At 55.8% G+C, this 15,841-nt stretch overlaps 1 protein-coding gene across 2 annotated transcripts; it reads right to left on the bottom strand.

Moving 5' to 3' along the window:
* Positions 1-61: 61 nt before the first annotated feature.
* Positions 62-14,803, bottom strand: SPRYD3 (SPRY domain containing 3). 2 transcript variants are annotated; one of them, XM_057701046.1, is made up of 11 exons: positions 14,664-14,803; positions 13,028-13,174; positions 11,704-11,779; positions 11,117-11,241; positions 10,690-10,825; positions 9,672-9,857; positions 3,213-3,362; positions 2,709-2,766; positions 1,977-2,096; positions 1,718-1,890; positions 62-1,396 (listed from the first exon to the last, which is right to left on the bottom strand). In XM_057701046.1, exons 1-11 carry the CDS (start codon positions 14,684-14,686, stop codon positions 1,262-1,264), a joined length of 1,329 nt encoding a protein of 442 aa, XP_057557029.1. In that variant the 5' UTR covers positions 14,687-14,803; the 3' UTR covers positions 62-1,261. The 2 variants fall into 2 exon arrangements, with proteins under 2 accessions (XP_057557029.1, XP_057557030.1); XM_057701047.1 differs by lacking the exon at positions 1,718-1,890.
* Positions 14,804-15,841: the final 1,038 nt, after the last annotated feature.

Genomic DNA, 15,841 nt, shown 5'->3' with positions numbered 1-15,841 from the left:
CCCCCTCCTCCAGCCCTGTCCCTGGTCCTGTCTGCTGGAAAGGATTCCCCTGTCCCAGCCGTACTGATAAATATGGAAAGTCCATCTTTATTGGCTGTATAAACATCTCTGGTTCTGTACATACATTTCATACATCATAGTGCAGGGCGTGGAGGGAGGGCCAAAGGGTAGGCCCCAGCAGCACAACATCTCATCCCTTTCCCCTAAGCCCTGTCCACTCTGTCCAAACCAAGGCCAACTGCTCCTGCTCCCTCTCCCTCCTAGAAGTCACTGCATGGGGAGGGGTCAAGGGGCTAGGAGACAGGAGAGCCTGGTGGGGGAGGACATGTGTAAGTGCTAGACTCAAACACTGAAGCAAAACAGGCAACTGGCACAGGCAGCAAGCAGGGGCGGCGGCGGGGCAGGGCAGGGGAGCGCAGGGTCCTGCTCTCGCCACGTGGGAGAGACAGGCTTTGGAGTCTCAGCCTGCATCCCCTGGAACTAGGGACGAGAGTGCCACAGGTGATCCGAGAAGGGCAAGGGGGAGACAGGAGCAAAGGCCCCAGTCCCCCGACCTGACAGCCCCTCTCTCACTCCACCGGACACGTCAGCCTATCACGGGCAGCATCTCCGTGTGTACAGCGGGGGAGGCCGGAGACGCAGATTCTCGGAAGGGAATGCGGTGCCTGAACAGGTGGTGAGGGAGGAAGGTGGCTCTCAGGGGCAAGAACAGAGACCCTCAAGTAGTTTTCTCGGGACAGCAGTCAGTGGAAGGAGAGAGACGGCCCAAGAGACCCCCCCAGCCCAGCCAGGGGGGTGACAGCAGCAACTGCACACAACGACGAGGACAGGGAACAGAAAAGAAGAAGCGAGAAGGAATACTGTGGTCAACAGGGGAAGGGCTGTCCTGCTCCACCCTCTGCCAGGCCTCAGGCCTAACAGCAGCTGAGCCAGACGCTCACTCCTCTGCCCTCACGCGGGCCAGTGTGGGAGGGGGACGGGGGAGCCCACGGCCAAAGCCGGTGGGACCCACCCATAGAGTAACACCATTCTTTGGGCCTGTTTCTGTCCAACCAGGGACTCTAGCCCAAGGACTAACAACAGTGGCAGCACCAGGTTGGAAACATGGGCACGGAGGAGGCTGGCAGGGGCCTGACCTGGTAGGGCAGAGTGAAGACACATCCCCCGGGGCCTGCTGGGTAAGCAAATCCTCAGGGAGTCAGGAACTGGGCACCTGGAAAGGGCAAGGAGAGGCAGAAGGGGCCGGTCCAGGGGAGAAGGCCTAGCCACTCAAGGGGTGCAGATCCACTTTGACTTTCTCCCCACAGCTCAGCATCCCAATGGTGGGGAAGAAGCCCCCGGAAGGTACAACAGCATCCTTCTTCCCAATGATCTTGCCATTCCGAGTGAAGAAAACCTGGGGGTGGAAGAGAAGAGTGGGACGGGCAGGCTCTGGCCTCTCCTCTGAGGCTGCTGGAGCTACGTAGGCCTGAACCCCATCACTCCCAACGCCTACCACCATTGGAGAGAGACGGAGGGCGATGCACGAAGTGACCACAAGAGGGCGTCCCAAAGCCGGAAACCAGCCTCCCAACCAGTCTCCCCACTCAGCAGCCCCACGCCCACAGCAGCAGCAGGCCTTCCCGTCTCCTCTCCCTGGGCTCCGCTTTATGCACTAACGCCAGCCCTCACGGAGGCCCAAGACCCCTCCGTCCAACCCCAAACCCATCCCACTCACCACCACCTTCCTGCCCTCGTGCTCCTGCTCTATCTCTTCCCCATCATCTTCCTCTTCCTCTTCCTCCTCTTCCTCGTCCCCTTCCTGGTGCAGGTACATGACATTCCGGACATTCCGCACAGCTCGGGCGGTCGGGGACAGGATCACTGTGTCACAACTGTCATCACTGTCACCTAAGAGGCCAAGCAACCTGAGCTCCTGTGGTACTGCCCCCACCCTCTGCCCGACCAGCCTGATCGGCCACGGTCACCCCACTCACCCTCACTGTCCAGAATGTAGTCCCGGGGGAACATGATTCCACAGCCCATAATATCCCCTTTGTAACAGCGTGGCCCAAAGGGGTCCCCCACACCACTGCCATGGAAGATCTTCCCGTCATCTGTTGGAGGGAGGGGAAAGGACACACACCTGCAGGAGGGGCTGACACCCTACACCCCCTAGAGCAGCCCCTGCTAGAAGCTGAAGTGTCCCTCCCTCCCTCTCTGGCCCCAAGGAAGGGAGGAGAGAGAATGAGGGCATCAGAGTAAAGAGAGACACATATCTGTCCCCTCAAGGGGCTAAGGGGGAGACTCTCTCGGGAGCTGGTCAGAGAGCAGAGAGGGGCCTTGGAGGGGAGAAAGAGGTGGGACCAGGAACTCACGGCTTGTCCTTTCTAAAGAAAGCCCTAAAGGAAATCAAGCCGATCAAAAAAAAAAGAAAATGCAGAATCTGCAGGAAGGGTGCAGAGGGAGCCAACTCAGAGGTCTGGAATGTCCAGTTTGGGCCCAGATCCCCCGCCCCTGTTCTGTTCCCCTGGCTTTTAGGGCTGGGAGGAAAAACACAGATGAGGAGAAAGCGCTAGCAGCTTGGGAAGGGAAGAGCAGGGAGCGGCAGGGGAGAGTCTCTCTGGCCAGATGCTAGAGAAGCTCCTGGTACAGGGTTAGGAAAATGGATGTCCCTGTGCCCCTATATCCCCACAGCCCCAGCTTCCCCAGGGCAGCCCTGCACGCACCTGCATGATAAGCCACAGAGCCTCTGCTCCAGCCAGGGTGCCTGTTCTTGGGATAATCCTATACCAAAACGAAAAAAGGAAAGCTGTGGTACCACGCACGGAAAAGAGGATGGGAGAGTGGCTTCCGAACCCTTAATCTTCTGGAACAAGCTACAACCCAGGCAGCTGCTCCCCCCCACCCGGAAGCCTCACACCTTCAGGCACTGGACATTGCAGGGGAAGTGGGGAAGGTGAGAAGGTGCTTGGCTTTCCCAGCCAGGGCTGCAGGCTGCCCCCACCGCACATCCAGGCCTTGGTGTGTGAGGTGCGCTCACAACCCTCTCTCAGCTCCGAGGTGCCTTGGGGTCTGTACCCTTACACAGCAGACACATACGACCTGTTCTGTCTCAGGTTAGACAGCCCTCTGCAGCCCGGCCCCTTTATCTCCCCAAGAGCTCCCAAGTCTGACCGAACAGCCCCAGATCTGAGCAGCTCCATAGGCAAAAAGCCAGCACTTGTGCCCACCTTCCGAGCCAGCCCCAAGGCGATGTAGCATTTCTCTCCAGGGTCCACGATCTCCACCTCGAAGTAGTGGCTACGGGTGCTCAGCGGGTGCCGGGCCTGGGCCAGCCCTACGTCCACGATGCTCTTGCCCTTGCCCAAGTACTCCAGCAGCTGTGGGGGAAGAGCCAGGGGTGGGGGGCAGGCTAAAACCCCTCTGGAGACCTGGTTCCAAGGCCGTCTGGGGACCAGTTTTCCTGAGCCTCACAAAAAGCCCTGGCTGGAAGGGAAGGGGTCCTGGAGGCACAAAGCGGGCCTTGGTATTCCGGGCAGGCGTGGGAGAGCAGGGATGGGGCTGGCGGAGTGGAGCTGGCAGCACGAGCAAGAGGGTCGAGCCCCCTGCTGGAGGCTGCACCCACCTGCCTACTGAGCCCACAAGCCTTCCCTTGCGTGGGGAGCTGGGGACAGCAGCACCACAACCCGGAGGCCCAAGCACTGCGACCACACAGGGGTCTGTAGACTCTGCCACCACTTCCCTCAGTCACCCTGCCAGGAAAGGGCCACCCAGGGGCCCTGAACACAGAGAAGAGGAGAAGCGAAGGCTCGGCTGAGAGGAAGCCCGATGGCTTTCTCAGGGTGCCTCAGGGGACAGGGAGGATGCAGAGGTTAGGGGCCAAGACCAGACGTCTGGGGGAGGGGAGATGAGCTCAGAAGCCAGTTCTGCCTGGGATGGGACTGATAGAATTTCTCAAGGTCTTTGTTTTACTTGGCTTTGAACAGAGCTGTCTGTAGCGGGGTCAGGGAGGTGCTGAGCGGAGCCAGGGAACGGAGGACGAAGAGCTCTTCTCCTTCGTTTAATGCGAGGGAGGGGAGCAGGCAGAGCGAAGCTAGAAAGGCAGGCGTTCCTGCTCCCAGCCCCTCATGGCTCTTTCAAGCTGCAGCAGGGGTGTGGAGGGGAGATGACTGATGGGCTCTTGGGGCTCTTCAGCCCCACAGGGATCCTGCCTGGGCATGATGGGGCGGCAACCCCCGATCTGGGAGGATTTATTTATCAGTTGTCATGGTAATAGTGGGGCTGTGACTCAACCCCATCCCCTCTTTCCCCCACCCTCAGCATCACCTGGGATTCCTTAATCCCTTTTTAATTAGCCAAACTGCCCCTCAAGACTTTCTTCTACCCTCCTACCCCTCCGGCCCTGAAGAAAACTCACTCCCTGGGGACCTCCTCCACTTATCCCTGGCAAGCCTTGGGACGCTGGCCTCTCACCCCCCAAAGAACTCCTGCCTGAACAGGAAAGGCATCACGCTCACCTGCACCAGTTCTGAAGCCTCCGTGTGTCTTCAGCAGAGGCAGGGGCTGCATCCTCACCACCCCCTTCAGGGAGGCAAGAGAGGCACTCGGCCTCCTTCTCAGTCCTAGGTACCCAGAGCCCTGACACCTCAAGTCCACCCTCCCCTCCCCGCCGGAGAACTGGAGGTGGGGGGTGGGGGGGACAATGACAGGGGGCACCAGGAGAAAAGCCAGAGGCGTATGGGAGGCCACCTAACCTTCCTTCTCTCCTTCCTCCAGCCACGACTTTACACACTTCAGGGTACACTGGCTCTGTGATATTCACACTCCTAGCCCGAGTCTCCATTATCTCACACTGCTTTCTTCCATCAGAAAGAGGTCCCCTGCAGGTGGTCTTTTGATTTACTGTGTATTATGAAGGCCCACACTGTTTAAATTCTATTTCTGGTCCTCTGCCTATTCTCAGCTCGGCCTGGGTTCCTCCTCTGCATCTCTCCGCACAAGGCTGGGAGGGATGTGCTCTGCTGCACATTAACTAGCGTAGACTCCACCCAGTCCGAGCAGCCCCCAGCCCAGCCTCTCCACCCTGCATTGCAGAACTGGGTGGGGGACCCTACAGCTGCCCTGACCCACTCCATCCAACTGGCCTCAGCACAGGAAACACAGTGTTCTCCACTTCCAGAGCCAAGAGGCAGCAGATCCAGATCCTGATCCTTGGGAAAAACCCACTGCCTCAGCCCAGAGGAGGGCAGGCTGCTGGTTTGTCAAAGGATAGGGTGGGGGTGCTTCCTTAAACTAAAAGGCCAGGAGGATGAAACACACTAAAACCCACTCCCCACCCCAGAGCAGCTCAGAAAGCAGAGCAGCTCAGACAGACTGCTGACTGCCTGTAAGACTAGGGCCCTGAACAATCCACTCACCCCTCAGGAGTCAGCCACCCAATTCACCTGGTCCTCTCTGATCCACTCTCCTGCCCCCAGGCAAAGTCCTCCCAAGCCCTCAGCCTTCTCAGAGCACTGAGAGGGTCTGGGGGAAGTCTGGCCTCCCTGATAGATCCCTGCTTGAGTGCCCTCCTCCCGTCCTTAGACTAGGGCTGTCAGGAACCTAGAGGAGATGAGAGGTTTAGCACCTAGGGTCTGAGTTGCTAGAATCTGGATGCTGGTCCCTCAATCTGTGCTTCGGGTGCCTCTTAGTTTCTACTTTTTTTTTTTTCACTGTGCCACGCAGCTTGCGAGGTCTTAGTTCTCCAACCAGGGACGGAACCCGCACCCCCTGCAGTGGAAGCGCGGAGCCCTAACCACTAGACCGCCAGGGAAGTCCCAAGATAGTTTGAAAGAGACTCAAAGAGACCTGGGTTCAAATCCTAACTCCTATTACTTACTAGTCACTAAACTCGAGCAAGTGACTTTCACTTCTTTAAGCCTCAGATACTTCATCAGTGCAACAGGGATACCACTACCTGCATCTTCAAAAATGGGTGAGAAGATGAAGTGAAGTGAGTGTCAAGGGCTTGGCCTGGAGCCTGACCCCCAGTAGGTGATAAATGCACACGTCGGCCTTTCCCTAACTCAGGACATGGGGGTTATACCGGAATACCCCAATGTTCCAGTGCTCTCTAAACATTAACAGTCGCCCCAAAGCTACAATAGATGGGAACTGCCAATCACAAAGAAGGAAAGGATCTTTTCTCTCAGCCCTTACCTCCAACTACGGCCCCTTAAGCTCCCAGGACTGGTCACGGTTTCCCTAGGACACTTCCCAGATGACGCCACCCCAAATGACCAACTGTCTTCCTCCCAGTGCTTCTCCTCAAACACTGCTCCCACTCTACCAGCACGTTCCTTTACATCTTTGGTGGGGGCAGGGGGAACGCTTTCCTTAAGGCTCTCAAGACCCACCCACCTCCCTCCATACACAGTCGAAGCCTTGAGAGGCCAAACAGGTCTACTCCACAGAGCGAAGGCTGCAGACCGGAGCACAGAGAGCCTCCTGCACCGCACCCCTCCCTCGTACTAGTAGCGCCTTCTCAGCTGCTTCTCTCCTGCTGCGACCGCCCTCCTCCTCCTGCCAGCAGAGACCCTAATCCCTCTTGACAGGAGCAAGGGAGGGCTCAGTGCTGGAGGGCCTAGAAGCAGCTGGAACACGAACCAAGAACATGCTCCCCACCGGCCAGCTCAGGCCCCAACACGGTCTCCTTGTGGGTTGGGTCCAGGAGGACCCCTGAGAGGGTGGGGCCTCATTCACCCCACTTTGTGTACCAAAGCTGTTGCCCCGTCGCTAAGGAGTTGTCAGAGGAGCGATGAACAGAAGTGAGAAACAAAGACCGAATGAGCCTAATCCCCCAGCCCTACCTGCTGCCCCCCACCCTCGACACATGCCTCACTATGCAGGGCCTGCTGACAGCACCCCCGTCCCTGAGCAAATGCAACAGCAATTCTTCAGCATCCCGGAGCTCTGGGAAGGGCATGCTCTTTAGGAGGGGAAAGTGAGGCCACAGGAAGCAGAGAAAGACATCCTACTGGAAAGAGCCACGTCTGTCTATATATAGATCCTCAGATCAAACAAACACAACCAAATGTTAACAACTGTTGAATCAAGGTAGTGGGGATACAGTGGGTGTTTGTGCTATTTTTTTCAAGTTTTCTATATGTTTGAAACTTTTCATAATGAATTGTTGGAGCGAAAATAAAAGAGATCAGGAGCTGAATTCACTCTTCTGTATGAGAAGAACCAGCGAGAAGGGAGAAGAGAGGATAATTGAGACTATAAAACTGAGAGAAAAAAATATATAAATAAAACTGAGAGAAAGGGCTAGGAGTAAAAGAATTCCCAGGCGGCCAAGTAAACTCCTCTAGGGGGCCCCTGGCTAAAGACACGAGACAGGAGAATCCCTGGGGAAGTGGGAATTTAAGGCTAGGTACCCTGGATTCATCCTGTTGAGAAGGGGGCAGGAGACACTGGCTACAGAAGCGTGTGGGCCTGGGTAGAAGGTAGCAGCATAGATTAGACAGTGGAAAAGGCAGGGGGTGAGAGGGTCAAAGAATGAATATCTGGGGCTTAGTTCTGCTACTAATCTGCTGTTTGACACTATATGAAGTCCCTTCACTTTTCTCTGGGACTGTTTTCTCAGCAGTACAAGAGGATATGTGGGAGTGTGAGGGGCGGGGCAGAGGGGCAGTTAGCAGCATCCTGGGTCTGGGGACCAGGACGCTAAACACCCCACACACCGAGAACTGTCTCACCTAAAATGCCCGCGACCTCCGCGCTGAGAAACCTGGATGGGAAGGCATCCAAGCCTCCCCCAGACCTTTATGGGTCTACAGCGTGCTCCCTTGGGAACGTCACCCAGGGTGGGAAAAACAGGCTGCAGCAATGGCAGAGGTCTGAGGTCCCAGGGAAGGGCTCCCCACAGAGGGGGATGTAAAAACAGGAAGGGCAGAGAGGAAAAGCAGCTGTGCTAGACATCTTTAGAAACAGGAGGCACAGGCACAGCCGAATGACCTCTCCCAGGCTCCTCCAGGCTGATACCACTCTGATCGCTGGACCAGAAGTACAGTGGACGGTCAGAAGGGACACAAAGGAGGAGGCCAGGAGGCCAGGAGGCAAGTGGGGCTGGCGGGCCAAGGGGCTTGAAAAAACTGGGTAAGTCACCCTCATGTGAAAAATGGGATAGTTGGCAAGACTAGAAGAGAGGCACGTGTCCCTCAAGAGGCACATGCCCACGTCTGCCCCAGAGGAGCAAGTGTGCAGCGAGCCGTGTGCCCACCCTGCCAGCTGTCCCCAGCGGGGTGGGGGTTTGAGAGAAGAGCTAAACGCAAGAGCTTATGTCTAAGAAAAAAATTCTTAAATGTGTGGCCCAAGGGCACTGGGGGAAGGGTAGAGAGGAAGGAAGACTATTTATAAACGTCTACAGGATTCTGCCTCCATCAGAAAAGATTGCCTGGGAGGAGCAGGGAGCAGAGTGAGGGCAGGTCCAGGCAGGGGAAGGGTAGCAGGAAAAAAACTCTCGAGGAGAGGTCAGGGAGGAGAGCGGGAACATCGTCCTGGCTCAGTTCCAAGTTCAACTCTGTAGATGTTGTCAAAATGATGATGGAAGGGGAAAAGAAAGGAGAGATGAAGGTCAGGGAGTGGGCATCTGAGGCCTTCTGGCTGGTAGCCACTGCAGTCCTCAGCCCCTAGTGCCAGAAGAGGGTGCAGAGTGTCAGAAGCTGCAGGAGGCCATACTTTCTGCCATATTCCTTGTGTCCAACTCACCTTGAATTCCGCCAGTGGAGAGCCTCGCTCAGAATCCACTCCCACCCCCCACTGCTTCTGTTTTGCTATCAAAGGCTGAGTTGAAAGCAGCCTGGGTTGGGGTGAGAAGGCCAGAGGGTGGAGGAAAAGGCTGAGCCGGGAGCAGGAGGGCGGCAGAGGGACAATGCCAAGTGGGAGGCCCGAGCAGCCCACTAGAGGTCAGCGCCAGACCCCTGACTCAGCGTCCATTCACTCCCAACCCGGCCTGAGGCACAGAGGGCGGATATGAAGAATGTGCCTCTCTCAAGGTCCATATACTTCCCGAGAACGTTTAAAATCTAGGCAGGGGACTAAAGCAGGTGTGATGAGGTGGATAAAAAGGCCAGGTTTGGAGGATCAAGGACTTCCACTGAATCATCACTGGCCTCTATTCTCATCCTCTATAAAATGTAGGAAGGCAGAAGAGACTGACATTGATGCGTACTCAAAAAAGATCTTGAAGAACCTTCCCCAACATGAGTGGGATCTGTGACCACACCTGCCCCACCATGCAGTGAATGGAAAGATGGGCCAGCTGGGTGGGATCAAGCCAAAAGGGAGGTCCAGGCCTCCAGCCTCCAAGTCAGCCCACCTCTCAAAGGCAGGCGCGCAGGGCAGCAGTGCGCACTGGGGGCCGAAGGAAGCAAAGAAGGCGAGGGGAGCTACTGCGTGTTCCCAGGGTTAAGTAACTAGCCTGAGTTCTCAAACAAAGGGAAGGCAGGAAGGAGGACCAACACTAAGCAGAACACAGATCTGGACTCAGGAATCATGTCAGGGTGCCAGGCTCTGCTGCCAAAACTCCCATTTTCCAAAACGCTACGAAAGACCCTGTCTTCACTCCCTATTCTAAGCAATCCTGACATGCTTCCATGGCCCCCGGGGTTCTGCCCAGCCCTCCTCGCTCACTGCCCCTTACTTACAGTTCCGCAAACTCTGACGTCATGCAGCCGGCCCCATTCGTCCTCGTAACTGTCCACCATCATGACGCTGTCGTCCTCGCGGCCCAGCTCAGCGTTGAGGTGCAGTCGCACCTCCTCACCCAGGGAGTGCATGCCCACTGCTGGGAACAGCCCGTCGGGGGACATGGGCATGATGGTGGAGCCCACCTGCAGTGGAGGAAGTGGGAGGAAGGGAGAGAGCTGCCGCCTGGCTCACTTTTCTAGAGCTCATCTAATTCTCCCAAGGGGACTTTTGAGATGATGCAACCAGTCATCATCACACACGCTGACAGACAGCAAAACAGAGGTACAGAGAAGCTTAAAAAGCTGCTGAGTACTCCTAGCTGAGCAAAGTATCCAAGGAGCTAGAAGGCAAACTAGTTTTGGTATGTGTGAGTGTGGACTGGAGCAGGAAAGTGCTGCTAAGGGAGGAAGACCTCTTGGCTAGCCAGCAGAGGCCTGAGAAAGCAACTTGCCAGGGTGGGAGACAGGGCTGGGTAGGAGAAGAAAGAGAGTTCCAGTTTGCTCTTATCCCATCCCATCCCATCACTCGTCTCTCTCTGAAGAGGGAATGAAAGGAGCAGTAAAACAAGGAACATGAAACACAGAAAGGACATATTCTCAAAAGCATTCAAGTCAAAAATCCCAAGAGGACTTCCAGATTATGCAGCCAGGCTATAGTTTCCCCTTCTCTTTTTCTGCTCAAAACTTTCCCCCAAGTCACCCAATTCTGTCCCCTACAATTTCTGCCCCTCCTCCACTGCACAAACTTGCCCCCCTGCGTCTATCACCTGGGGAATATCCCAGCTTCCCCTGGGTGGGGGAGGTGTCTTCTCCTGCATGCAGGAGACCCCAGGAGAATCTGAGGCTGAACTGAAGAAGCTGGGAAACAAGCCTACAGGGCCCTGGGCAAGCCCCAACCAGCAGACTCTCTTATCACTCACGTAAATCCCCAGACAGCTTCAAGCCGTTTAAATTCCACTCAGGATGTCGCACTTACCCGCTTCCCATTTTTGGTGAAGAAGATCTGGGCGGTCTGCACATCAAAGGACACGGGCTCAATGCCACAGCCAATCCGGTCCCCAGAGTTGCACTTTGACCCAAACTGGCGGCCCTTGGCTCGGCCATTGTACAGCCTGTGGACAGAGCAGCACAGACACAGGACCCGAGCCTGGCCTCCCAACTTCTCCCCAGTGCTCCCGCTCCCGATCACACTCTCTACATTCTCCTCCGAGCTCCGTCCTCCCCTTTAAGTCTGCAAACCTCCAAGGGTAGCCGACAGGCCACCTTCCTATCCCATCAGAAAGGTCTACGGAAATACCCCAGGACGAGTGAAGGAATGGCCAAAGCCACCCTGAGGCAGTCCATCACATCTAAGATTCCCAAACGCACAGGAAAGGGGTGAGGTTCCACAAGAGGCGACTCACTTGCCATCATCAGCGTGGTAGGCGACAGAGTCTGGCAGCCAGCCAGGCTGGTGATCCAAGCTGTAGTGCTGCGGGACCAGCCCCACAGCGATGGTGCCTCGGACCCCGCTGTCCACAATGGACACCTGGAGGGGAGAGGGCAGGGCGCCGTGAGCAGGGCGCGGAATGAGACAGCAAACGTGGCTGGGCTCAAAGGGCCAAAAGACGGGAATCAGAGAAAAAGTCAGGGCGTACAGAGGGAGAACTGGGGAAGGTGGGGGCCCACTTTACCACGATTACTTAGAAAATAATCTCCAAGCTACAGAAGAAGATAGGAGATGGAGTAGTAGGTGCTGGGCTTGGATTAGAGGGCAGGAAAGGACATGGGTCGAAGTCTACCCAGGGGAAGGGCAGGAGAGCAGAGGGACAGGGGGACAGGACTCCAGGATGCCTCTCAGATTAGGCACCATGCTATCCGGGGCCCTTTTCCCAGCCAACAGGATAATCCTGATGGAAAACTGAAAGGACCAGGTGAAGAATCCAGTAAAAGAGCTCCTTGGAGCTTAACTATCTCATCCCCTGTTCTGCCCACCCACCTCCTTGATCACCTCAAAATAGTTGCTGTCCTTCGTCAGGGGTCGAGAAGCCACGTAGCAGCCAACTTCACCAGAGTTTCCATGGTAACTGAAGGAGGAAAGAAGGAGGCGTTCCATTAGCAGCCTGGCCTGAGAGCTAGGGGGAAGGCCTCAGCATCCCCAACCCCCACCCTGTGAGGGCCAGCACACAGGAGAATCCATCAGGCCACACTTCAGGACATCTGCACAAACACCACAACAAGATTCTCGAGGTCACCCATGCCACCCGCTGCCTCCAGCCAGGGCCCAACCCACACCAGACCAACGCAAGTCTGGTTTCTTCACTGCCGGTGGGGAAGAGAACGTGGAGCCTCCCTCAGTTGTCTATTAGGGGTCTCACAACCCTGTCTAACCTCAATCCCTCATGCTGCAGCTTCAGCCCTTTTCCTCTGGCTCTGTCCTCAGTGGAGCTGGAGAACGGCTGGTCTCTATCCTCTGGACCAAAGCCCTTCATAGACTGGAAGACAGTTATTCAGTCCCCACGCCTCAGCTTTCTTGTCTCCGGGCTAGATAGCACTACTTCCCTCCCACTGCCGGTGACAACTTTGTGAGAGAACTAGGCTCGGATGGAGTCAGGGGAGGGGTTCAAGCCAGAAAACAGAGCAAAAACAAACACAAACACACAACCCAAAGGGTTGGAAGGCAGTGAGCAGGACGCACTACAGGACTGGCCCTCCCAAAACAGGAAATCCACTGTCTCTGAAACAGCCACTCTTCACCAAGTCCAACTCCAGAGATACAGGCAGGAGACCCAGGCATCACACAGACCCACTGGAGTCCTTCCAACAAGGCAGCTGGGCAACTCCTGAGACTCCAGCAGCCTCTATCTCTGACATGACTGCTTCCAATACAGACCAGGACAGAGGGACCCAGAGACATAGGCAGAGTGGGGCGCAGAGTGAAGAAGCACACACTGCTCCACTCAGAAAGGCCTCCAGGGTTTACAGCATCCCCTCACTGTGCAGTGCAGACAGTTCTCTGCCTTTGCAAAAGCCCCTTCTCATTTCCAGTATCTGGCACAGATGGGACTTCCTTGGTGGTCCAGTGGCTAAGACTCCACGCAGGGGGCCTGGGTTCAATCCCTGGGCAGGGAACTAGATCCCTCATGCCGCAACTAACGATCCCACATGCCACAACTAAAGATCCCATGCCACAGCTAAAAAAAAAGATCCCACATGCTGCAACGAAGATCCTACACGCGGCAACTAAGGCCTGGCGCAACCAAATAAATGAATAAATATTAAAAAAAAAAATCTGGCACAGGAAAGAAAATGTGGAAGCACTCCCCGAAACTCACCTCAAAGTGTCTCCATCGACAAGAATGTGCTTGAACCTCTCCTGATATCGGAAAGCCCGGACCTCTCGAATCTCCCGGATCCGCCGGCGCCAATTAAGAAACCGGTAGTGCAGGTTGAGGTCATCCATCTTGTTCATGAGAACAAACCTGCCAGGGGGGGAAGGGGGTTGAGGAGGAAGAAGCAGGGCGCTCTGCAAAGCACTTCAGCCTGTGCCACCCAAAGTGTGAAGAGGACACTGGACTCGAAGCCAGTTGCCTAGTTTGACCTCCACAATCCCCACCCGCATCCTCTCATTCAGCAAGCATTTACTGAGCTCCCACAATGTGCTCCTACTGTCCTAGGTGCTAGAGATACAGTGGTGGACAAGATGGAAGGGATGCCTGTTCTCACAGCACTTACATTCTAGTGGGGGAGCGTGACAGGCAATGTTACAATGTTTATTAACAGACATGACAATGTTAGACAGTGGGGGAAACAGCAGAGTGATATGATAAAGAATAATGGGGTGAACTCTGTGAGATGAAAGGGTGACAGGCATGTAACAAGCCCAAGAAAGAGCATCCCAGGCAGAGGGGACAGCCAGGACACAGGTCCTGAGGTGCAAGGCAGCTGGCATGGTAGGAAAATAGAAAGGCTAGGTGGCTGGTGTGTAGGGAATGTGACGGAGGGAAAATGTACCAGAAGAGGATGGAAGGAAGGGAGGGACCAGATCGATGCCCTACAGATCATGTTAAGGAGTTCGAATTTTATTCCAAGTGTGATGGGAAAGCTCTGGAGGGTTTTAAGCAAGGAAATTATATGATTTTAAGGTTTGTTAGATCGTAAAGATCATTCAGGTAGTTGACTGGAGACTAAACTGATCACAAGAGAAGCAAGAACAGAAGTGGCGAACAATTAATTAAGAGGCTGTTGCAGCTATTCCAATGAGATGGCATCCCCAAAGATGGCAGCAGTGAAGACAGAGAGGAGTAGGATGACCCAGGTATTTAAACCACCAACAGTGCTAACATATGAAGGAATGGATGAATGAATTTTTCCCAAAGTGACAAAAAGGGGAGGCACTTTCTCTTCCCATCCCCCAAAGCCTGGGACAAGGCTTCCATCAAGGCCTGACACAGCCTTGCACACAGTAGGGGCTTAGGAAGCCTCTGCTGGGCTGAATTCAATCTCAATGCGCACATTACACGCTTCTGCAGTAGCTACAAGAGAGCCCATGACCCAGAAGGGTAGGCATCAGAGGGGCAGCCCTAGACTGGCCTCCTGGGCACTCGGCCAGGGCTTGACACCAGGTCGATGTTGGCGCCCCAGACCTAGGGGCATCTGCCTGCCTAGAACCCCACAGCCTTGGCACCCGCAAGAGGCGGCCGCACCGGGCCCCGCCTCCACCCCGGGCCCGGCCGGATCACTCAGGCGAGACCCGGGAGAAAGGGGCCCTGGCCCGTCCGTGTGACTACGCCCAGTCTCCCCAGGCCCTGCACTGGGCCGAGGAGGGTCCGCAGGGAGAAAGCTCAGTGACCAGAGCGCAAGACCCCGCCCCTGACTCCGAAGCCTCCGCCCAGGACCCCCGCCTCCCGCCTCAGACTCCGCGGAGACCGACTCCAGGCCTCCGGGACCCCGCCCCCGATCCCCGCCTACCGGGGCCGCCGCGTCCTCCTCATCCATAGGCCTCTCAGCTCCGCACACTAGCTCTTCGGCCGCCGCCACCACACACATCCGGGTCCCCGCCCTTCCTACGCTCCCCGAGGCCCGCCCCTTTCCACACACCCCGGCCAATCTGCAGCGGCCGAGGGCGACAGGCACCTGCAGAAGCCAATCGGAGGCCGCAGGCCCGGTCGGGCGCGGCCCGGTGAACCCGGTACCTACTGCCGGGTAGAGGCTGGTAAACCCGGGTGTCGAGAGGGTGGGGGGTGGCGACGTGGCGGCGCGGAGGCTGCACTGGGCGCCCCGGGCGCTGACTGGCCGGTCAAGGGGCGGCTCCCGCGCCGGGCGGGGCTGGCGGGGAAGGTCGCTGCGCTCCCACCAATACTGAGACTGTTGCCACAGCGCTGGCTCCGTGTCAGACGTGATGCCAAGGGCTTTGTAGGAATGTCCTTTTAATCCGCTCAACAACCTCATGAAATGAGTCTTACTATGAAACCCTTTTTGTAGATGCTGAGCCTGAGGCTGGCCTCCATAGCTTGTGCGCCTGTCACCATATGCTTTGTATGCTCCCGAGCTCCAGTTCATGTGACCTTTCCTTCATTCCAGGCAGGGCATTCCCTTCCCGGAGGAGAGAACTTGGGATGCAAAAAGCCGTGGCGTGAAACGGCACGCTGTTGGGAAACAGAGGGGTTGGTGTGACTCAAGGAAAGTTAGGCTGGGGCCAGACTGTGAAGGGAAGAAAGATACTGACATTTATTGAGCACCTACTGAAGGGTGATTATTGCCATTCTGGGAAGGACTTCCTCGATTTCCTCCCGTCATCGAATTTCTCTTTTCCAGATAGGAAGGTATTCCCTTCTCTGTATTCTTATACCATGTTGTTTGCACCTCATTTGTAGCACTTATTGCAGTCTTACTTTTATTCTTAAAGGACCCTGTGTTTGTAGATTTGTCTCTGCTGGACTATGAGCTCCTTCAGATCCCTGGGAGCTATCCTATTCTTATCACAAATCGGTGCTCTACAAATGTTGAATGAAATGGAAGCAAAATGCTGACCACTTGGCATGATGGAAATAAGGTGTCGGAAAATAGGTGTAGACCAGAAATTAGGAAATCTGGATTAGAACCCCAGATCTGTGACTGACATTTACTTGTCATGTTTCCTTAGGCTT

This window comes from Hippopotamus amphibius, chromosome 12, assembly GCF_030028045.1.
Source record: "Hippopotamus amphibius kiboko isolate mHipAmp2 chromosome 12, mHipAmp2.hap2, whole genome shotgun sequence".
NCBI classification, from domain to species: Eukaryota; Metazoa; Chordata; class Mammalia; order Artiodactyla; family Hippopotamidae; genus Hippopotamus; species Hippopotamus amphibius.
The sequence above is the reverse complement of the archived record's forward strand: the minus strand, read 5'-3'. Positions and strand labels throughout refer to the sequence as shown.